Source organism: Pleuronectes platessa, chromosome 24 (assembly GCF_947347685.1).
Source record: "Pleuronectes platessa chromosome 24, fPlePla1.1, whole genome shotgun sequence".
In the NCBI taxonomy this organism is placed as follows: Eukaryota; Metazoa; Chordata; class Actinopteri; order Pleuronectiformes; family Pleuronectidae; genus Pleuronectes; species Pleuronectes platessa.
The window spans coordinates 7310648-7333957 of NC_070649.1; the positions used below are offsets into that span (position 1 = coordinate 7310648).

General features: G+C 45.4%; 1 protein-coding gene across 2 annotated transcripts in view; it reads right to left on the minus strand.

Annotated features, from left to right (window-relative positions):
• The window catches only part of prox1a (prospero homeobox 1a), a 32667-nt gene that overhangs the window by 6453 nt on the left and 2904 nt on the right, over positions 1-23310 (minus strand). For both annotated transcript variants that reach the window (XM_053417392.1, XM_053417391.1), the window contains exons 2-6: positions 22416-22833; positions 21616-22248; positions 19803-21080; positions 15824-15931; positions 7589-7783 (exon numbers count right to left, since the gene is read on the minus strand). In XM_053417392.1, the coding sequence (XP_053273367.1) occupies positions 7589-7783; positions 15824-15931; positions 19803-21080; positions 21616-22248; positions 22416-22766 (2565 nt within the window). In that variant the 5' untranslated portion in view covers positions 22767-22833. The remainder of the gene's footprint in view (positions 1-7588; positions 7784-15823; positions 15932-19802; positions 21081-21615; positions 22249-22415; positions 22834-23310) is intronic.

Sequence of the window (23310 nt, forward strand, 5' to 3'; positions counted from 1 at the left end):
AATCCATCCCTCCTCTGCAGCTCTCATCAGCTGATCGCCCTCTTCTCTCTCAGTCTCTCTGTTCATGCTGTTTCTCTACACGGTGTCACCAGGAGACCGATGCAGACGTCTGCTCTGGCTGCGTGTTTGCCTGACCTCAGCTGACTCGGCTCTCTCGCTCCTTTACCTTTCCATCCTCTCTATTGCTGACATGCGCAAAAGAAAAACACACACACACACACACACACACACACTGGGTTCTTAAGAAACGACTGCACAAACACCATATGCTTGATTCTCAAGGTATACAAACAGAAATAAACTGAGTTTTTCCTTTCGTTCCCTACCTCTTTCTAATCCCTCGACACAAGAGACAATGACATTATTAACTTGTGTGTGTGTGCGCATGTGCATATCCGATTGGCCAATTATTGAGTGTTTCTTCAAGTTTATTTGCGATATAATAATATAATAAGATGTTGCTCCTTATAATTTCAGAGAACAACCCCCCCCCCCCCCCCCCCCCACATATACACACACACTCACGCATGCACACAAACCCTCCATTTTGTTGCCAATCATTCTCTCCGTGGCCTTGAGGTACACATTACTGTTGGTCAGTGGAGTATTCTCTTCGACCACTAACACAATACTGGAGCTCTCTCATCTGCTGCTCCTTCTGTGAACTGAGCAATGCTGTGTGCGTGTGATTGTTGTGTGTGTGTGTGTGTGTGTGTGTGTGCGTGTGTGTGTGTGCGTGTGTGTGCACGTATGTCTTCATGTGTGTGAGACTGAGTGGATGTATCATGTTTGTGCCAACACACGAGCATCTGCTTCCTTTTTCCTCCTCTTCTTGCTCACTCTCTCTCACTTTTTTCCCGCTATCAGGCCTGGCTTTAGTCACACACACCCTGGCAGGAAAATACACACACGCACACACACAGACACACACACTGTGGAGTGCCCTTTCACTCATCCTCTTCCCTGTGTTTTCCTTTTATCGCGTCTCCTTCAGCAAATACAAATAACGAAACTTCACACGAATTAGATAATTTGTATTTGAGATTTCTGTATCTCAGATATAGATGGAACTGCGGCCTTAACATGTACGATAAATACATTGCATGGTGGTAGTGCATGTATCAGGAGTGAATGCTCTCTGTCACAATAGAAAGAAACATTGGGAAATGTAGGGAAATACTTATGGTTCATAAGACACATGATATTAGTTTTCACCTGTCTGTATCTCTATATCCTTTTTCTCCCAATTTTGATCTCATCTATCTGAGGAGAGAAGACTGATCTTGCTTTTGCTTTCTTTGCTTCATCTAACTTCAGGCACACGCATGAATTCAGTCGAAGGACGCTGTGTAATTTCAAAGCATTTTGGTTGAGACCTCGAAGACGTTTTGTCCTTTTTTTACCACCAAAAGTCTGGTTTAACTTTTTTTGGTGGACGACCCTGCATTTGTTTTGTAGGAGGCTCCATTGAAATGAAAGGGCAGGGCCTCTTTTATCCAAGGGTTTGAACAAGTCTGTGTGGGTGCCGTGGACGTGGCCTTTTATAGATTTTATTTGTTGGAGTTTGAATGAATACAATTCTTGTGTCGTCGTCCACAGTCTTGAAAGATTAGAACGCGAATAGCCTTCCCAGATTATTGCCTGGGACATTCCCTCAGGGGCTTAAGAAGACACTTGGACTTGTCTCAGTCAGTCTAAAAACAGCTCCTGTTGTTGGCTTTGATCCCTTCTTCAAGGTTCCTTGACCAGCTGTTTATTTAAGGAAGATGAGGCAATGCTCCGTTTAAATTTATGTCTGTTCTGTTCCCCTGTGTTCCCTCACGTAGCGCACACGCATAAATAGCACGGCCAGCAACCTGCGGCTAAGGTGCTCTCTGACACAGTCACCTATATGTGCACCATGCAGATAGCTGCTGATCCTGAGCGGAGCAGGAAATGGAAAGCGCTGCAAAGATCACACTTGCAAGGACATCAAGTTTTAAAAAATCGGTGTGAAGTTGAAGGTATAAGTGGAGACTGGAGGTTCCTCCAGGACATCAGCAATATGTTTCCTTTCTCTGCTGCTCTTCTGTCAATCAGCCGCTGATCTCACTGTCACCAGGACAATGGCACTAAAGTTTCTCTTTGTTCACACTGCATGTGACTGAGAGGAAGGGTCTGCGTCCTGAGATTGCGTCTGTGCGTGTGTGTGTCTGCTCTCACTATCTCCACGAGTGTGTGTATCTTGGTTTTGTGTACAACTGCTGCGAGTGTCTTCGTATCTCTACATGCTGCCACTTTGTGTGTGTCCATTCATACACGTGCTGTTCTTCCTTGGATCGGTGTGTGTGTGTGTGTGTGTGTTTGCGTGTGTGTGTGTGTGTGTGTGTGTGTCATCCATAGAGGACAATAGCCTGGGTCATCTGACTGAGAGGCTGCAGACCACTAGTATCACATGACAGAGGCTGAAGGCCACGTCTTTGTTACCAGGCCTATTGTTGAAGCTAAGGAGACAGCTGGGGCAGGGGAAGGGAATCACTGCATGCACAACACACACACACACACACACACACACACACATACAGGAAGACCATACACAGGGACACGCGCGCACATATACACCCTACGCCCCCTCGTGACTCCAATCAGGCTCAGTGACAAAGATGATTCCTTCTTCTCAACTGGTATACCACACACACACACACACACACACATTGCGGATAGCTATAATTATAGTGACAGAAACTGGCAGGTGGCATTATCTGTTCCATACCACTTTCTGTCTTCCAGCAGCAGAGACAAAGAGACAGTGAAGAAGACTTGGTCACTCGTACTCGGTGACATTGAGCGACAACAGTATTTTTGCAACGTAACAAGGACGCTGCTATATTTATAGATTATATGCGCATTTTTACCTAGAGTCTCTACTTCTAAGGTCAAAGGGACAGATGGACATCTGTCAAATATTGAAAACGATAGCGATAAAGCACCAAATGTTGCTGGGGAGGGTTGTAACAGAGGAGCGATGCAGCGAGGTGGGGTTTTCCTTTTAGCAAACACAATTTGCCTTTTATCAAATTGTAGTGACGTGTAGTGCAAGTGTGTGGATTTTTGTTCGACATGCATCACTTTACACATTGTAGTATGTTAAACTGAAGATGTCGCACTGGATCCCAGATCAATTGAGGACTAGTTCCTTGTTACAGTGCATGGCCATCGCACTTTTTTTTTTTATTGCAATCTTTGTCTTTTTGACGCTGTGGTCCTCCTTCAGAGTCAAAGACAATTAAATGTAACCTTCATCTTTTTCTTTAAACCGACTTCACATGAGTCCCAGGGTGTAAGAAGTCATGCGAGAGAGAGGGAGGAGAGGAAAAGAAAGCAGGACAGGTGTAGTGTTTGAAATTCTCTGCGTCTCTAAAGGCCGGTCTGCTACTTGAGGTGTGTGTGTGTGTGAGCGCACGTGCCCTCTGGGTAGGTTACATACAGAAGACGAGAGGTTAGGACGTCAGGAAGCAGGAGAAGATGTTCGGAAGAATAATGATAGATTCAAGGCCGCGGGATGGAAACACACTTTAATATGCCAGTGTGCGCTGATTCATTGAAACATCGCTGGCCACCATACAAGAATAAAACAATAAACCCAAACTTCAGCACCAAGGCATTTAGGCTGCAGAGAGTTTTCTATGAGAAGAGAGAGCAGATAGAAAGACCACTCGGAGAATCGATTCCTGAGAGTCGAGCGGGGCCCCCGCGCTCAGCGGTCTCGTATGAAGAGGAAGTGGAAAAGATGAGTGAATAGATGAATAAGGAGAGCGAAAGGTCGACAAAGACTCGCAAACGGCAGAGAAAGACATGAGAACTTTAGCCTTTCATGAAGTGCAGAGCTTATGAAACCAGATAGCCCTGAAATGTGAGTGTGTGACCACTCTGTGGCCTCCAGGTGTGTGTGTGTGTGGTTCAAAGTCAAAGGGCAGATTTTGGTCGCAACCACACCCACCCTTCAAGAGAGGAAATCTCTGCTCTTTGAGATGAGCACAAATGAGGATCTGTGTGTGCGCGTGTATGTGTATTTGTGTGTGTGTGTGTGCACGTGTGAGTGTGTGTGGCGCAGCTGTGCCATCCTTTGGTGCTGACAGAGCCAGTGAGGATCCTTGAACTGGAAAGATGAGAACGTCCCTTAGAAGGCTTCATAAAAATGTCTCATTGTCCGCTCTCAACCAACACACACACACACACACACACACACACACACACACACACACACATACACACACACACCTAAATATTAAAGCTTCAACCCTTTCACCACTCTGCAGGCCTCTAGTCACGTTTAGACAGTGTGTGTGTCTGGTGGACACCAAAGTGCACAGTTGTACTTCAAATATTTCACGTATTGCAAAACGTTAACAGACACACAGTCGCTGGAGTTGAGTGGCATCGCCCAGGGCGGCTGGCAAACTTTACCAACGACTCGTCAATCTGTTTTCAATATAAAAGAATAAAAAAAAGAGGAAATGTTTCTCTTCCTCTTGGCAGAAGGTAGAAGCTGACACCTTTCCCTCAGGGTCCTGGCAAAGAAAATCTGTCTTTTTTTCTATTTCTATTTTTCTTTTTTGAAGATGAGACAATTCCCTGTCTCCTGTCCCCTTTCCGAGCCTCCTTCCTTTCTTTGCCTTCCTCATTAGTCGGTGGGCAGAGCTGCAATTAGGGCAAAATTGTTTCAGGGAGGAGGGGAGGGGAGGGGAAGGAGGAAATGGGAGACAGTAAGGATGGAGTGAGCAAGTGAGAGGGAGACAGAGGTAAACAAGAAAGAAGAGTTGAAAGAATGTGGCTGAAGAGGAGGGGAGGAGGAGGAGGTAATTAATGAAGCTGCTATAATTACTGAGGCCTGTTTATGCCAACTTAGGAAGACAGCGCACACACACACACACACACACACAGACAAACTCAACAAATTACACTCACCTTTCCGCTGCAATAATCTACAATAACTGTTTAAAAATGCTGGACATGTGCGTTAACTAATGATACAAGCTTTTAATAACCCGTCAAACCTAAGAAGACTTTCTTATTTCTGAAATTGACTTCAGGAAAACATTAAAAAAATGCTAATTATTTAACCTTCAAGGCCAAATTTGAGCACATAATTAGACAGGGAGACGGTTTGAATTGTAGAAGCTAAGGTGGGTGATGGGACAATAGTGCAGAAAACGGGGCGAGGAAATCTTGGATAAGATGTGGATATGAAGGGAGCCTGGGAAAGAACGAGACGAAGGTTGGAGAGCAGTGGAACAGTGGGCGAGACGGTGGGAAAAGAGGGGAAGGACTGGGAGAGCAATTGGACGATAGTGGAGGAGGCGCGAGGACAAAAGGCGCACGGAGGAGGGACAAAAAAAGGAGAGGGTGAGGAAAGGAGGTGACGGGGAGAACATATCGACAGAGGACAGATTCAGGAGGAAGGAGAGGGAGCAAGGAAAGGGAGGCAAAAGAGGAGGAGGAAGGAAGGGAGGGGAGGGGTGAGTGTGATGGGGGACAAACCAAGGTGGAACTCTGATGATGCTAAATTTGGCAAAAGGAGAAGGTGTGTGTGTGTGTGTGTGTGTGTGTGTGTGAGTGTGAGTGTGTGTGTCAGGAGACTTGCTGAATCGGCCCTGGTTCCAGTTTCACGCCTCGGAGTTTGACAGAGGGAGAGAGAGAGAGAGAGAGCGATAGAGAGAGAGAAAGTGTCCCTAGCCAGTAATGTTCCCTCAGGGCGGACGGACGGACGCGAGGTTGGAGGGAGGGAAGGAGGGAGGTGAAGAGAGAGACGGAGGGACGAAAGGGGACAAAGTAACTCTTACCTTTCAAACATGTTACCACATGTTCTTTACTGACATCAGCATCTTCTACCGCTAACGATAAGACAAATCTTGAAGTTCAACGACTAACGACAGAAGACGTGATATTGATCGTCTTTCTTTCCTTCACGGTACATAACGCCCTCCAAAGTAGAGATTTTCAAAACCATGCATCAGTTTGTAGAAGTAAAATGGAGAATTCGGGAAGGGATGACATCACAGCTTGCTTCCCGCATGCCCTCTGTTACTTTGCGTGATTAACATTAGCCAGAAACGAGAACAACAACGGCGGCTATTTACCAATTTCTCTGCATTATACGAGTTTACGATCACTGCATTACATTACCGACATTTACAGGCATCTGCCTTGCCTGATATTACATAAAAGCGGTCTTATCTCGTTATGAATTGTTAATCTAGACTTTATCGCCACCTACTGGCCTGGCAATCTTTGTTTAAGCGTTTCTAGTTATTTTTGTATTTTCGCCTGGACAGAGATATTTTGTAAAACGAAGATTCTTTTTTTTATGGAGGCGAAATATTCCTCAAAGTATCGACTATGATTGATTGTCTTCCCTGGTTTGTGTCCAAAAAGATTCCAATTGAATATCGCTATCGGCTCCAATCATGAGTCCGTCTGACTTCTTCAAAACAAACACTCTTTTTGTGCAAAATGCCAGCTCCACAATCAAATTCTTACTGTTCTGAACCAGTTTAGAAACCAGGAAATGTTCCAGGGAGGGTACTGCCACTGAACCAATTTTAGTTTGAGGCACAAGTAGGAAAAAGTAATAAATCAGGTCATTTTTTTTATCATACCAATCATTTTCTCAGTTGTGCTGCTTTTTCTTATGAAATTATTTAGGAAATAGAAACTTTTTTGGGTTCGAATTTATTATTAAGGTCTATTCAAAAAGTAAAAGACTGATTATTAATTATATCGAATAAAAAAAACAATTATTAGTCCTTCAAAGTTGAAGTCGACCTGGAAAATTGTTGCCACTCATTTAAAGTTTTGTTGATGTGTCTTTGAAAGGCTGAAATATGCAAAGCCACAATGGTGGTTCTAAAGTTCCTAACCCCGATTTGAACCCTAACCGGCCATTCCTAAAAATAAGACCATCCAAAATACACACACACACTCATAAATTATTTGCATGTGTGTGTCTTTTTCCTGCACAGCCTCTTTACATACACACCTGTGAAAAGCTACCTGACCCTTGATATGCAAAGCATGCAAAGTACGTGCTATTCATTCTTCCAAAGGCCGACACTGTGCATGTGTGTCATGTCTGCAAATCTTTAAACATTTAAGCTTCAGCATTTGCCTCCCTAAGCCAAGAGTGTGTGTGTGTGTGTGTGTCTGTGTCTGTGTGTGTGTGCTAATGGACATCTAAATGCTGCTGATGTTACGTCGGAGGGTTTAAGGGCCCTCAGGTCCCCTTAGACCAATATTGGGAGGGGAAAAGCGAGGGAGGGGATGTGACTTCTGCAAATCGCTCTGACAAGGACACCCATGCCTCGAGCAGAGTCCTCTTTCGCCTCATCGAACACACACACACACACACACACACACGCGCAAACACACACGCACGTTCGGCGACTTCCACACCTCAGCACAATTGCGAGGTGACTGTTGCGCTCCGAACAGCTGACTTAGTAGAGGACGTTGGTGTGCTTCAGCTGAGTTGACACACGTTTCCTTGAATGATTTCAGGAAAACAAAGAGAAAACTGATCGTCTTTACGCACTCGGCTCCGGGTGCTTACCTCAAAGTCATTGGCCTTGTTGTAGTGCATGTTGAGTGCCCGGAACAGCTCGGCGTCGCGGCCCACCGTCATGTCCTCCGCGGCGGTCACGCCCTCGTTGATGGCCTGCCGGGCGAACTTCTCCATCTGGATGTAGTAGAACTCCCGGAAGTTGCTGAACCACTTGATCAGCTGGGAGGTGATGCAGCGGTTGAACTGGAAGAGCGCACATAGATATAAGGACACTTTAATACGCAGTATAGATTTTATTTAAATTCATTGTTATTTTCCCAGCATGCCAATCTACAGCCCAAACAGATGGAGCAGTGTTCTTGAGCTTTTTTCCTGACACCAAATCCTGATGTTAGTAATTTAGCGGTTTTCTGTTAATCTGTAATTTAGAAGCTTTATGAAAGATTTTAAACGTATCATAACAAGTTTTATTTTCATTTTTTGATGGAGTACTACTGCTTGGATACTTATTAACAAACTGGTTTGTGATACAAATGTACCTTGGCCTCTGAGGGCATTTGAAATGCAGTTAAAACTCTTCTCTCTAGGTCAGTACTTGAACGTTTTTCAAAGCTTTAACACTGAGCTGCGGTCTCATCCACATACTGCTGAAAGGAAGTTCACAGTCACACAAGGATCTTCTGCTTATTGACTATTTCTCTTTTTGAGGCAGCATGGTCAATGTTAAAATTTGTCATTTCGAAATCGAGCAATTCAAGCTTTCAAATAAATAAGAGGTAAACTTTATAATATAATTCCATTTCTGCACCTCATTAGTCACTAAAGCACCTTGGGAAAGAGCACAACTGTTTAAATATAAGTGACATGAAACATGTTATAGTCAAAACAAGTTACAACTAGATGAATGAAAGTAAAAATGAATTCATTAATATATAGCTAGACAATGTATATATATTTAAATAAACCTTTTAAAGGGTTTCATAATAGTTTTGTGTGTGTGTGTGTGTGTAACCCTAACCCTAACCCTCATAAGAGAAAAAAATGTACAGCGACGGCCCAGTGAAAGTGTGTCTGTGTGAGTGTGTGTATGTGTATGTTCAGTGAAGGGGAAAAACGGCTTTGACACGGAGATTAAGCTCGGTATTGTTACAAGACATTGTCTCACAGGAACAAGGGATGAGCGAGAGAGATGGGGAGAAAGAGTGGGGGAGACAGGGAGAGATAGAGATGAATGGAGCGAGGCAGCATGGAAAAAGGAATGCAGAGAGAGAGAGAGAGACAAGAAGAGGATGACGGAGAGGGAAAGAGATATTTTTTCAGGAGCGGTCAGAGGGGTGACATAATGGAGCATAATTTGGGGTGGGTGTGTGTGTGCAGCAGAGGGAAAGAGGGTTGGTTTTTACAAAGCTCGGGGTGAAGAGGGGAAAGTGTGTTTGTGTGTGTGTGTGTATGTGGTGATGGTGGGGGGGGGGGGGGGGGGTGCTTTGACCCACAAAAAGAGTTGCACGAAAGGATTGTGATAACTCGGCAATTAAAACACAAACACACACAGCTACACGCACGCGTAAGACGATGTCATCTGTCGATTTGCAAACGGCCAGCCGACACGCAAACAACACATGTACACAAAGTAACGAAAAACTACAACGGCCCCTGTACGTCCGATAAATAATATATACCCTAATAAAATTCCGAAAAGGGGAAAGTGTGAGATAATTGTTTTATGATGTTTATTTCTATCTGCATGAATCTAGTTCACGGATGAATTCTCAGAAGCGTCGCCGGCCATCGGAGCAGCATCGCTCACGTCCCTACCCAGTTTACATTTGCATAGTGTGACCCCGGACACCATTAGTGACCCTGACCTCTTTTCCTCGCCCCTTAACGCTGAGATCAGAGCTGCTACTAGGAGCTACATAGCATAAAGACACATTCACTTACCACTGGACAATTTTATTAAATTTGTTTAAAACTGTCTTTTCTGCCAACTTATACATACCATGAGCTCTATGTCAATGATCTGAGAGAGTGGTCTTAAGATCATGGGTCAAGTGCAACTAGAGTGTTTTCAAATCCACTTTTACTAGTTTTAGTTGCAGGAGAAAATCTCATCTCAGCTTTCTCTGGGGCGGATTGCTATTGTAATGGTGAATTTGCCAAAGAGTAATATAGAGTGCTTCTCTGGAGAGGAAACAAATCTATGAGCAGATCATCCTCGTTTTGAGAGAAACAAACCCTTGGGCCCTCAGATGCTTTTGCTATTCAGACTAAAGGGCGCTCAACGGCAAATGACAGAAGAGGTTTTAATGGGAGTCTGTGGGGGAAATGTTGCAGTACTATTCCTGACCACTGGGTCAAAGTCGCTGCACGCTTGACCTTGCTTCACTCAATGGTCTTCACAGAACTGGGGAATACTCACAACATGCATACACCCAACCATCCCGCCACCTGCCCTGCCACCCGCCCGCTGTCCCATCCAGCTCATCACAATCAGCACAACCGCCCCCGAAAAAAACACAAGAGAGGCTCGAGACAAAAGACAGACAGAGAATGGAGGTGGGTGGTGGTGGTGGTGGGGGGGCAAAACGCTGAGTTAGAGGAATGCCATTTTCTGTTTACAGCGAAAAGGGGAAAAGAGAGAGTGTCAGAGAAAGTGTCATGGTGGCCTAACTCGCCTCTCCTTCCCCTTGATGGCGGGTGTTGTCAACCCCCGCGCGCCCGGCCCCCAGGCCATGTTGGAAGGGCAAACGCACACATCCTTTAAGAATCTGCCCACCACTTTAACCAGATTCGTTGTAGCATCGGCACAATTTAGAGGACAGGGGCGAATGTGCACAATCAACACAAATCACTGGGCTCGAACACTGAAGGTTTCCCGTGGATGTGGGAAGAATAGCTGCTGTGGTAACTTTTATTTGAATTATGTTTTAAGGCATTTCTGCCGCACTCGACAGTACACACTTCAGCAGAGTTGATTTTCTGCATGTGTGTGTGTGTGTGTGACAGAAAGGGAAAGAGAAATTCATCAGGCAGTGTCAGGCCTGGTGTACAAAACCACTGATTTAGCATTAAGGTGTGTGTATTTGTTTGCGTGAGGGATAGACAAATATTTGGCTTGACATGAAAATAAAAACTAATTGTAGGTTGTCATATATTGTCAGTATGACTGTGCCAGAATGTATGGAGAGCAGGAGGAGAAGGAGGGGAGCGCTTGAGTTTGGTTTGGTTCGCAAATCACTGACTGAGCTTGTAAAATCTGTGGAAATTTAAAGAACTATCTTTTGATCTCGGATGCCAAAAAGCCTCTCCACAACTTTGTCCTTCCATGCTTACAATAATGTGTCAAATACATTTATGTTTAACTGTATTTCTTGTTTAGTTTGGAGTTAAATTGCAGGTAAATTTCAAATCAAGATTACAAAAGAAAGAGAAGGTGCGCTTAATTTAAGATGCTAAACAACTAAGAAAGCCACGTTTTAATCAGTTTCCATTTGAAGGCAGACGTTTTAATGCTTCCCGTCTCTGATCTCACATCAGTGCATGCTGCGCCTCGGCAGCCTGCTCGATTCATGAAGGCGGCGGCATTCCTTCTTGACGGTTCTCATCTCCAGAAAACACTTAAAGGTGGTAATTACTCAAGTTCAGTTGCACTCGCGTCGGCAGACGAGCTGCTGCTGCTTCCGATCCGGACGTTGCCAAATTGGCTGTGTAACTCTAATTGACAAGGCGGGCGAGAGGCGGGCAGGACGCTAATTGATTCCAGCTGAGACGGCGGCGTGGAGTCGTCCTTCCAGCCTCTCAAGGCGAGTCGTCGGGGGCTCTCGCAGATAACTGTGTCACTGTTGTGAGTGTGCGTGTGTTAACGAGAGTGTACAGTAATTCTCAGATGGGAGCGTATGTGTGTGTGTGTACATGTGTGTGTGTGTGTGTGTGTGTGCGTGTGTGTGTGTGAGCCAGCGAGCGTCTAATTAATCCGAACTCCTTCAGTCTTTACGTGGTCTTAATTACTCTCACTGACTCTCTCAAGACGAGACAGCGGTGACCTCAGCGTCTCATGCTAACATGTATGATTGTCTGGTCAGAAGGCAAGAGCTTTCACTGTGCAATTAGGATCTGTTGTGTGTGTGTGTGTGTGGGTGTGTTGTGTGTGTGTGCGTGCTTGCTCATCTGTGCCTAAAACAGTTGTCAGCTCAACCCACTTCCCACACGGAGCGAGGCGGACATTGTGCGTAAGAGGCTCATCTTTAAGAACCAGTTTCCCAGAGACAAAGTCCATTCAAGTCCAATTAAGGGAAGCCATTCAGGGCCCTAATTCCCTTACAGTGAATCTGCCTGATCCTCCTAACACATGCTACTTATTGTTCCCTGGGAAGGAGGGGGGGGGAGAGGATGGAGGGAGGAGAGGGGGAGGTGGAGTAAGAGAGTAGGGTGGGAGAGAGAGAGAGAGAGGGAGAGAAGAAGAAAAAGAGACATTGACCCGGATTTTGTAAATATGGTAATGATGAGGGTAATGAATGCAATGGGACAATGAAACAGGACACACACATACACAGACAGACAGCAACAGGGTGCTCGCTCGACACACACAATCACACACACACACACACACACACACACATACACACCCCCAGAGCCTTGAAAAGAACAGCATTGTTCATCACAAATAGGATTATCCGTGATTCATTTTTTTATTAAGCAAAATAAATGTCTGGAAGGGTTCCTCCCACATATAAATATGATGGATTAACTGGGATTATGACTCAATTAAAACTAAATTGGACTGTACCCCAGTATTTGCATGAGCATGAATAACAAGAAGCCATCAGTTTCTTTAAGGATAAAGCTCGATGCTAAACGCGAGACACATTGTGTTTTATGAAATTACAAAATCAAAACATAATTGCTCCCACTGACAAACGTCAAATGTGTTTTTCTCACGCATCTGGAAATATTCCAGAATAATGCTAAATGAACTGAAAAGTACTTCAGTAGGAACCAGTGGACTTGAAATGTAAACTGAGGACAAGAAAACATAACAGTAGTAGTTTTGGCTTTTAAGGGTATTCATTTACTATCATCTGTCTCATACTTTCTAGTATTTTTTATTCACAGCCTGTCATTACCTCTCTATGACCACATGCACTCCTTTGTGATCAAATTTGATATAATTAACTGAAAAAATATGAAAATACAAGGAGAAGCACAAAAAATAATTGAACCCCCCCCCAAAGCAGAGATCCAGGACACAGTCTCTTTGGTTTCTGGATGTGAATCAGAGAGAGGGCCCTGTAATAGGACACCACTTGTTCGTGAAGTCGACCTTTGTCAAATAAAAGAAAAAGGCAGCACATGGTACAGACGCCTTTTTCTCGAATCAGATACACGCCAGACGGATTCACAGGAAGTTGTGTCCTAACTTTTTAACTAATTATTGCTTATGCAAAGGAGCGTTTGCCATCAAATCAATACCTGATTTTCTTTGTCTACAGGCTGTGATGCAGTATTTCAAACCTCAGGCAATGAATTCCAATAGAAAAGCGGATTTCATTCCTTTAAATCCCACTTCCCGTTTCGCAGCAGCGCCGTCCATCTGCTGAGCGAAGTGTCGGACCAAAGCACCGCAAACATCTCCTAATCTAAATCCATGTTTGTGGAGATGAAGAGATTAATTGAATATCAGTTTGGAAATAAAGCCACAGATTGGAGACTAGATTAATTTTAAAAGCCAATATCAATCTCCACAAGCCTATGTATTAACTCATTAGTCCTAATTTGTCCTTTTTTTTCAAATTAAACCCCGAAGCTGGGTGTATTTGGCCACGTAAATATTAAGCATATTTACTCAGATAATAGGAACCATGATTTAGACTGGGAGTAAGCTGATTAAGGAAAATGATCAATGTCAGCACATGACAGTTTAAAACTGTTTTCCTTTTTCTTTCTCCCGTAACTCAAGGTTAACTAGGCTTTTCAAAATAAAGGACGTTTTGGGATACACAATCGTGTTGAATCTCATAATAGATCTCAGTGAATTCTGAATAAATTTCATTTGCAAACTCTTTTCAAACTCGATTTTGAGGAGAAGTGAAGATTGCACATCCGTGAAAAACCATCTATTGGTTTTATTCAGCACATTCATTGTCGTCAAAGTGATGTGACGAAGACAAAAGTCAAAATCCTTCAGGGATGAAGAGCACCTGAAATGTCACTCTACAAGCTTCTTCTTAGTCGTTGATGTGTAGAGTGCAGATAATGGGTGTTTAATGTAAGAAAAGTTTAGTTTAGCTTCTGTATAACAGTTGACATTTTTTTATGATAATCAGTGGCAGTTCATTGTTAATCTGGATTAAAAAGCTTCCCAAACAATGTGACTTAAGCATTGACCTTAAAAAAGAAGTTTTAAAGTTTTAAAGAGTTCCGAGTTTGGATCATTTCCCACTTTCATCGTCCCGATAACATTATAGAGGTATAACTGGATACTATAATACCCGTCTCATCACCTCATTCACTCTGAGTTAATGGCAAATCGGACTGGCATGTACTGGGAGCAGGTAGGCTTAGCAACCTTGTGTTTGCCTAGCAACCCGGTGTCCCAGCGACCCTTGTTGCCATGGCACCCGATGAGGATGTGGCACTGCCATGAGGAAGTGATCACCACAGACATGAGCCAAAGGGCAGCTGGTGTGTGTGTGTGTGTGTGTGTGTGTGTGTGTGTGGGGCTGCTCATTTGAATACAGTGTCCTGAATCCGTCGAGGAGCCGTATGCTCCTTTACAAAACACACAGCAGCCTGTAAACACAAAACAATCAGCGCCTTTGTTTTAAAGCTGTTGTTCTGTTGTCATCCCTTTCATTTGTTTGTCCTCCCCTCCCCACATTCTCTCCATCATTTTCTCAAAACACGCAACCGCACGCACGCACACAGTTTGCGTCGTCGCCGGCCTCCCATCTAACTTCCTTTACTTCCTGTGTTTCTTTTTCCTAATGATTTTATTTACTTTCTTGGCTTTTTGCATGCGTATTTATTTATTCTTATTTGAACCTGAGCATCCTGTCGTCTGTCAACACTTAAAGTGGGATTATTTATCTTATTTGTCTTTTTAAAACAGTTTTTCATTTGTTAGCGAGTGACAGTGAAAGTGTGTTTTGGGTGAAAAGGAGATAGAGGTAATGGCCTGTGTATGTGTGTGTGTGTGTTTGTTGTGGTGGGGGGGTTACAGTATGTGTGTGAGAGGGAAAGTGGGCGCTATTAACCCCCCTTTCCAACCGCAGGCCGATTAAGGCCAGAATCTCTAATTATGCCACAAAGAAGTGACAGACTGGAGCACCCATCTGCGCTTTCTCTCTCTGTCTCTCTCCCTCTCTCTCTCTCGCTCTCTTGCTCTCTCTCTCACACACACACACACACACACACACACACACACACACACACACGCTGAGTAACGGAATAATACACAAAAGCAAAATAACTGAATATTATCAGAAATACTCACAAACACACAAGTGTCAGACAGTGGAATAAACCACAATCATGTAAAAATAAAAGCCAAAGTGTAACCGAATCTAAAAAACCAAAGCACTCACACAAAGACTCGTACCTGTCCAGAACAGTTCATCTGCACCATCTGTCACTATGTGATTTTTGAGGTTCTGACTCTAAAGATGTCTTTGAATTCCCATCGCCTGACGGAGCTCGCGTGGCTTTATCGTATCGCTCCTCAGGGCATGAGTCACTTTTTCCTGCTCTGTCTTATATCTGCTTGTACACACACACACACACACCGGGGATTTTATCTCGACAAGGCGGACTCACAATGCAAACATTACTTTTTTTTATATCTAGTTTTTTAAGCATCTATTTCCAACATTTGTATCCTGTTAACAAAAATGTAGTTAGGTGGGTAAGTTTCATTCTTTTCACGCTTTTTCATTATAAAACTTGTTGTGTTCATTAATTTCTTGCTTTTTGGTTCATTGTGTGAGATCGTGTGTGTGTGTGTGTGTTTGTGTGTGTGTGTGTGACTGCACGCCATTTATCAAGTTCAAGTTGAACCTGCTGTTCAAAAAATAAAATAAACTCTTTATCACCAACAATCTGATGAGAAATAAATACAATCAATTCAGGGTCAAAACAAAGAGTCGGGTGGAAAAAAAGGCACAAAGGAGCGACTTGATATGTAAAAAGGAAAATATGTAATAATTAGATGGGAATTGTGAGGGGTAATAGATTCATAAAGGAGAAGAAGAAAGGTTCGAGGAAGAAAAGAGGAGGGCAAGGTCTTACCTTGACGTCGGAGAAGAACATTTTGAGCATGTTGGAGGAGGGGTAGCGGGCGTAGAAGAACATCAGCTTGGCTTTCTTCAGGTGGTTGGGAGACAAACCCTCCTGGATCTGAGTGACGTGTTAAGGAGCCAGCGAGCAAGTAGCAACAAATCATTAAAAACATTGTGTGAATGAGAGAGGGGCTGCCAAATAAAGACCGGTAGGTGTGAGGGAATCTGAAATGAATCACTTGCATCGGATCAAATCAGGTACCGTTTATCCTCTGGGTGTAATAAGCATCCTTTTTTTATTTTTAAACTTGAATCTCTAGTATCCAGCGCAAAAACAAGTACAAGAGATTGAAAGACGATCAGGGACGAATCTATTTTTTTCTATTTAAATATTGCAAAGCTCCGAGAAAAGCACGTTGGCAGCGGGTCACTGGGAGCACTGGCCACCTGTAATCAACAGCGCCATTCAACACAGCCACAGCGTTTCAGATGGACAATAGTCGAGACCAAGGTCGGGCGATCGGTGAGCTGTTTTACACCTCGAGCAGAAAACAGCAAATACGAGCACCTGCTGGGTTTGGATCAAATCCCACAGTCACTCCTGCATCTCGCCGACTCCGCGGCCCCAATGTCAACCCCATTGTCTCAACAAGGAAAATAATAATTGTGGAGGCCCTGGTTGCAGGTCCACCATAGTGAGTGTGTGTATGTGCAACGTGTGTGTGTGTGTGTGTGACAACAGCTGTGGCCCACCACGCTGCCATTTCCCCACCACATTAACAGCCCTATAATCTATCAGAGAAGATGAGGCAATCAATGGAACCCCCTGCAAGGTCAATTAGCACACAGACAATTACACACACACACACACACACACACACACACACACACACACTGACACACAACACACACAAACCCCAGGGGCCCGATATGGCTGGAAAGAGGGACAAGGAAAGAGGGAGAGTCGCATCATCAGCAATCGGTAAAGGAGGGAGAGAAAGAAAGTTTATAAAGTGTAAAGAAGAACCGGGATGGAGCGGCGTCCTGACGGGAAGCAGGGAAGACATTTTAGTTTGGCAAGTTTTCGTCATGATAATTGTTTTATAACAGCCAGAAAGAGCAACTCCAGCCCTCATTGGTTGTAATCACCAGTTACCAGTTGTGATGTTAGTTTATTAAAACTCAGCTACGACGCCATGAGAAGTAACCGAACGTTGGAAACGGCCGTGGCACCACCGCTCCACCCACTCGGTCTCGATGACTGCCGAGCGCCGAGCTGTGTGTGTGCATCATTCATCGAGCGCCGGCTACGTCAGGTCATCGGACAACAACACCATCGCCTGGTTAACATTCATACCAACCTGTGTTTTATATGGAAACACAAACACACACACATACATATACTGAATCACACACAGGACTCCGAGTCAACAGTGTGAAGCAGCATTGTAATGAATAAAAAACAAATATATGTGTGTGTGTGGCAGGAGCTAACGTGACTCAGTGAATAAATGAAATGATGTTCGTCTCCCCCCCTCCCTCCTCCCTCCTCCCCTCCTAATGCTGTGTGGGTTCTTCTCGATACACATCTGTGTGTGTGTGTGTGTGCGTGCGTTGTGTGTTTTGTGCAGCGCTCACTGTATCAGCTGTAACTTGACCTTGCTGCCAGGTGTGTGTGTGTGTGTGTGAGAGAGAAGGAGACCAGAGCGAGGGGGGGGGGGGGGGGGGGTAAATTAATAAATAAAAGGGGGACATCTGCTCAGCTCTGTGGTGAGGATTAAAGATACACGGACCTGAGAGACGGAGCGCGTGTGTTTTCTGTTTTTGTGGTGTTTGTGCGACTTTCAGGTGAAATACGATCGCTGCAAAACACCTTAGCCGAGCCGCCGGGCTTCCTTGAAGCCATAAACCCCCGGGCGGGGCCATCACCATTTATTCCGACCATGTAAATCAAACAAGAACGCGCTTGTTAAACTAGAGCGGGAGTTGAAAACCGCAAAAAGCTGTTTTTAGGAAACGTTTTGGACTTTTGGAGAAGATAAATACAACTCTGGGATGTTTTCACTTTTTAAATATTAAATTCAAGTTCAGTCGGCAGTGGGAATATTTGTATTTGTATAACTTGACGTTCAGTAGGTGGCACTGGAATTACAAATGTTGACATGTGCTGGTCACACAAATCCAATTTTCAATCATCAATGAATCGCTTGTTCATCGTTTTGTCCAGTGTAAAGCCATTCATTTTTTAGCTCTGTAAAAACGCAGAAACCTCACGTTTGAGAAGCCTCAACCTGCAAAATGATTTTCATATTTTCTTTCAATCTTGTGTTTTAATTTCCTGTTCATCCAATGAATCGATTAATTAAACAGATCCACGCAAGACTAAAAGTATTAACCTCATTCAGACCTTCTCTAGAAATACAAAAACTAAATTGGGTGAATGAACTCTTGTTGAAGCAGTGCTGGCATTAAAATGACTGTAAAAACATCTTTACCTGCAAAATAAAAAGGCAGGTTTGAAGGGTGGCCGGTACCTTTTGAAATATAAATGTCCAATTTTGTGTTTACTCCAAATGAATGGGGAAGCATTTTGGAATGAAACGGCTCAGCGGGATCAAGAGACGTGTCAAATATTTATTTTTCATAATTAAAGCAACATCTAAATTGGCTTTGAAGACGACACTGTGATCAAATCCTCATCACAGCGGTGTGAGGAGTTCCTATTTGTCAGGTTCAAAGTCTTATTTTTTCTTTACACTTTGTTCTTCAAACGTGCACGTGTGTGTACGTGTGCGAAACAAACACACACACACACACACACACACACAAACACACACCAGCGCCTGTTTGTGTGCAGAGCGGGGGCAGTGGACGGGAGAAGCCCTCTCCTGATGAAAGGTTAGAAATGAAAAAAGATAAACAGCTACCTGCAAACACCTGTCCTCATGCATGCGCCATGAAAGGGGTGTGTGTGTGTGTGCGTGCGTGTGCGTGCGTGCGTGTGTGCGTGTGTGTGTGTTTCCACGTGCGCGTTACGAAAGGAGGCAAACAACACGCGCACATCTGCCGATCAACCGAGAGCGAAGGCCAGCGAATGAAAGCAAGTTTCGACAACAAGGGGGTGGGAGACGGAGAGCTAGAAACTGTAAAGAGGAAACCAACGTGTGCGTTTTGGATATCACACTTCTCCTTATGTGTGCCCACAAACACACACACACACACATACGCTGAAACACACATTTAGACGCTCCCATCAATGAGGCCCAAGCATTCACCTGTCCTTCTGCTGCGCTCTTTGAAATATGATTAGCTTTGAGCTCCTATGTACAAGGTCCTACCCCACACGCAAGCTCACACACACACACACACACACACACACACACACACACACACACACTCACACAGACAAAGTGAAATATGATTTGCTTTGAGCATTTATGTACAAAGTCTTTGTGATGAAAGGGAACCAAACGGCACAAGTGTCCCAGACTGTGGGAACAGTGTGTGTCTGTGTCTGTGTGTGTGTGTGTGTGTTGCCTTTCTCAGCACCTTTAAACACCACAACCTGCTGCACAGACTTAAAAGAGAGAGAGAGAGCAGTGCGAGACCCGTTTAATCTTACCCCTCTTGCAAGACCCTGCGCGTCCCTTTTCATCTTCCCCACTCGGCAAAGGGAAACAAGAGGGTTAGACCAGGAACCAATTAATGCAGATGAATTGATGTTTAAGACTCTCTGTGAGGACTGCCGCAGAAGACGTCTCTGTCTGTGTGTAACGTGTGTACTAGCAAAATAGATAAAATGGTATTTTTGTCATGCTCCCTGTTGTTGTCAAAGGTCCGTACTTATGCTTTGGTCTGCGTGTGTTTGACGGATAGTAACAGGATTAATAATTTGTGGATCTTGATGAAATTTTTTAACATTTAGGGAACTGATATCTGTGAATGGGTTCAAGAATTCATACCCACAGTTCTCACAGTTACAAGGATACAGTGCTGCCGGAGTAGGGCGAGATGTCAGCAATGTCTTGCAGGTCTCCACACTCAGACTTGATGAGAGCCAGGGACAGGCCCTCTGGTCCGTGCTGGTTCGGGGAATTCTGCCGGTGGTGGTGGTGGTGATGGTGGTGGTGACTGAGATGACCCCCTCCGAGGGAGGCCATTTTGGTTCGGAGGCTGATCGTTTCCCGGGTCATGTCCAGGGAATCGGGCGAGGACCGATGGTGGTCCTTGGGCCCTGGATGGTAGCCACCGCCACCCCCGTGCGACCCCAGGTGGCTCTGGAAGGGGTAACCCATGAGGGGAAGAGGGAACGGGTGGCGAAACGATGGCGGGCTAAAGCCGAGAGAGGCCGTGAGCGGAGAGGGATGGAGAGAGGGATGGTGAGAGGGATGGTGAGAGGGATGGTGGGGAGGAGGAGGCGGAGGAGGAAGAGAGGGGTGGAGGTTCTCTCCTCCGCCGCCTCCGCCACTCTTGCGCACAACCAGCGGCAGTGCCTCTGTTTGGTCGTTCGGCGTCGGCACGCCACTCAGTCTGCCACTCAAGCCTCCAAATGAATCCATCGGGCTCGGGACAATGACATCGCCGAAGCAGTGCAGCCTCTGGTTGGAGGAGTGGTAGTTCGGAGTGGGACTGCCGCCACCGTTGAGGGTGAGGGCCAGAGCGCCGCCGCTAAATCGTGAGGGAGGGGTGAGGGAAGGGAGAGGCCCGAAAGGCGGTGGACAGGAAGAGGATGAGTTTGAGGAAGAGGAGGGTGCTGCTGGGGTGCTACTGTGGCAGCCGTGATGGTGACTGATGGCCTGCTTGGGCGAAGAGAAGCCCTTGACGACGGTGTCAACGACCTGCGACACGGCACAATTCAGCTCCTGCTTCAGCGTCTCTGCTAACTGCCTTCCTCCTCTTCCTACCCCTCCTCCTGCTGCGGCCCCTCTCCTCTTCATCACCCTTTCTTCATTCCTCTCCTCCTCCTCCCTGCCGTCCACGTCTTCCTCTATTTCTCCATCTAACATTGCCTGCTCTCGGAGGAGGGCTCGGGCCCGGTCCAGGAAGAGACCTGGGTCCAGCTCGGACAGCTCGTCATGTCTGTGCCGCCCCCTGGCCCTGTGCCTTTCCTCCAAGCCGTCGGAGCGTATGCTGTCCTCTGACAAGTTACCATCCTCCTCTCTCTCTCCTCCTCGGTCCGCCTCTCCACTTTCGCCATTCTCCTCGTCTTCCTCCGTCTCGGAGTCATAGATCTGGTAGAATTTCTCCTGAAGTTGCCTTAGTTGTTTCTAATGGAGAAGACAGAGAATATTACAGAGGATGTCTCCTAAAAAAATTAAGAGAACCTGTTACCATAATTTTAAATATCAGGTGAGAATATGAAAGAGAAATGATAACGTTGTAATAGGCCTCAGACACCATTTTTGTTCTGCGGCTTTACATTTACGAAACGTCTAATTTACTCATTTGTCAGGAGAGGAAGTGCCCTCCGGAGAAATTGTTCTTTAAAAGCTTCTTGATGATTGAGAGGAATACCCCGGCTTTGACACCAAAGCACTGATTTTCTACAGACACTAACTGGGTAGACATTCAATATGTATATGGTGTATTTTTCCATTGCTGCTAAACTTTGAAAAGTCGGCCTTCTTTTAGACCCTGAAACAGGTATCTGCGTATTTTTCAAATGTCACATTTTGCTCACTAAAAAACCCTGAATCTCTTATATCTTATGATATTTGAAAAAAAATGATTAGAATCTATATTGTATAACAGAATGTGCGTTTTTGTTTCAAACGTCAATTCTCGATGTCCCCTGCCACCAACCTGCATGTCCTCCAGCTGCAGTTTGAGCTGCCGTCTCTCTTCCTGCCTTTGCTCCTGCCTGGAACACACCAGCTGGGTGAAGCTGTGCTGCTGCTGCGGCAGACGCTGCTTTCTCTTATTCTCCCGGTAAACCTCACCAGCACCAACGCCGACACCGACGACCACGGCGCGGGAGCCTGGAGAGCTCATGAGGGAGGGACAGTCGCTCCGGATGTGGCTGTGGTTGCTGATGTTGTGGCCGCTGCCGTCTCCTCTGTGATCATTGCTGCTGTTGCTGTTGCTGCTGCTGTTCTCATTGTGGCGGTGGCTCTCTTGGTTGTGGTCGCCGGCACTGGGCCGGACCAGTGGCGAGTGACTCATTCCGCGGATGATGTTTTCCACGCGGGCACGTTTTGCACGAAGGTGCTCGTCCGACAGCCGGTCCAAGTCGAAGGAGGAGAGGGAGAGGGCCTGAGAGGGAGCGTGGGAGTTGAGGCCTGAAGGAGGCAGTGGTCGCCCGAAGGAGGAAGAGGAAGGGGGAAGAGGAGGCCCGGGAGAGAGGCAGTCAGACGGGCTGTCCTGGTCGCGGGAGGAGTTGCTGCAGGCGTCTTCGGCCTGCATCTCTGAGCCTCCACTGGACAGAGCACCACTCCCCTGTAAAGGACGACAGGAAGACGGATTTAGTAAATTACATATTTAATGGATGAGGTTTGCAGCTTTTCCTGGGTGAGATACAGATGCAAGGTTTGATTCAATGGCAACCTAAATTGGCGATTATTGGATTTAATGTTTCACGACCAACTGTATGTGTGTGTCTGTACCTGGAAGCCTGAGTCACTCCCTCCATTCTTTCCCATGTTGTTCTTCAGTAGCTGAGAGATGATGGTCACACCGGGGAACGGCATTATGGCGTCTTCATACGAGTTGGTCCTCTTCAGCAACTTCCTCAAGACATTCGACTTCTCGCCATCGCCGCTTGAGCCCCCGTGGCTACGGCTGACCAACGAGCAGTCTCCGTCCTGATCGGGCCCATGCGATTGGTTCATGCTGTCAAACAGGGTGTCCCTGACGCGGGTGAATATTACGCTACCCACAGTCCTTTTCACCCCGATGTCGACGCGTCGGCGCTTCGTCTGTCTACTTAGGAGGGTGGTGCTGTCATGATCAGGCATCACGCAGGGCAGCTAACTGGACATGACCAGGGGTCCTCACAGACACGTGCAGGACGAGAGGAGTCACCTAGTCAACAACGGGAGCAAATGACAGAAACCTCAGTGATTTTCATTTAAATACAGTTATAGTTTTTTTCATTTACTTCAAATACAGGACAACGTTTTTTTGTGTATTTGTCATATAGAAACAAAAATGCCAGCTTAGAGGCCGTTGCAAAACTATTTCCAACAACACAAATAAAACCCTTCTTACAAAAGCAAAGGGAACTGAGCAAAACACAGAAAATCTATTCATAGCGCATTTCTTTTCCAGAAAACCACACACAAGCCAGCACCCTCTCAAAAATAGTTCAAGGAGATCTTCCTACAGAGGAGTAACACCTGCCGGTAATAACAAAAATAATTTCCCTTTTCCTCCTGACCCCCCCGAGAGGTAACCTTGATTTCTACATCTTGTGAGGAGCTGTGAGGAATCGACTTTCTTACTGTCAGAGGGCTCGCTCCACTCTCAAGAAGAAAAGAGATTATCCCCTTGTGTTCATTT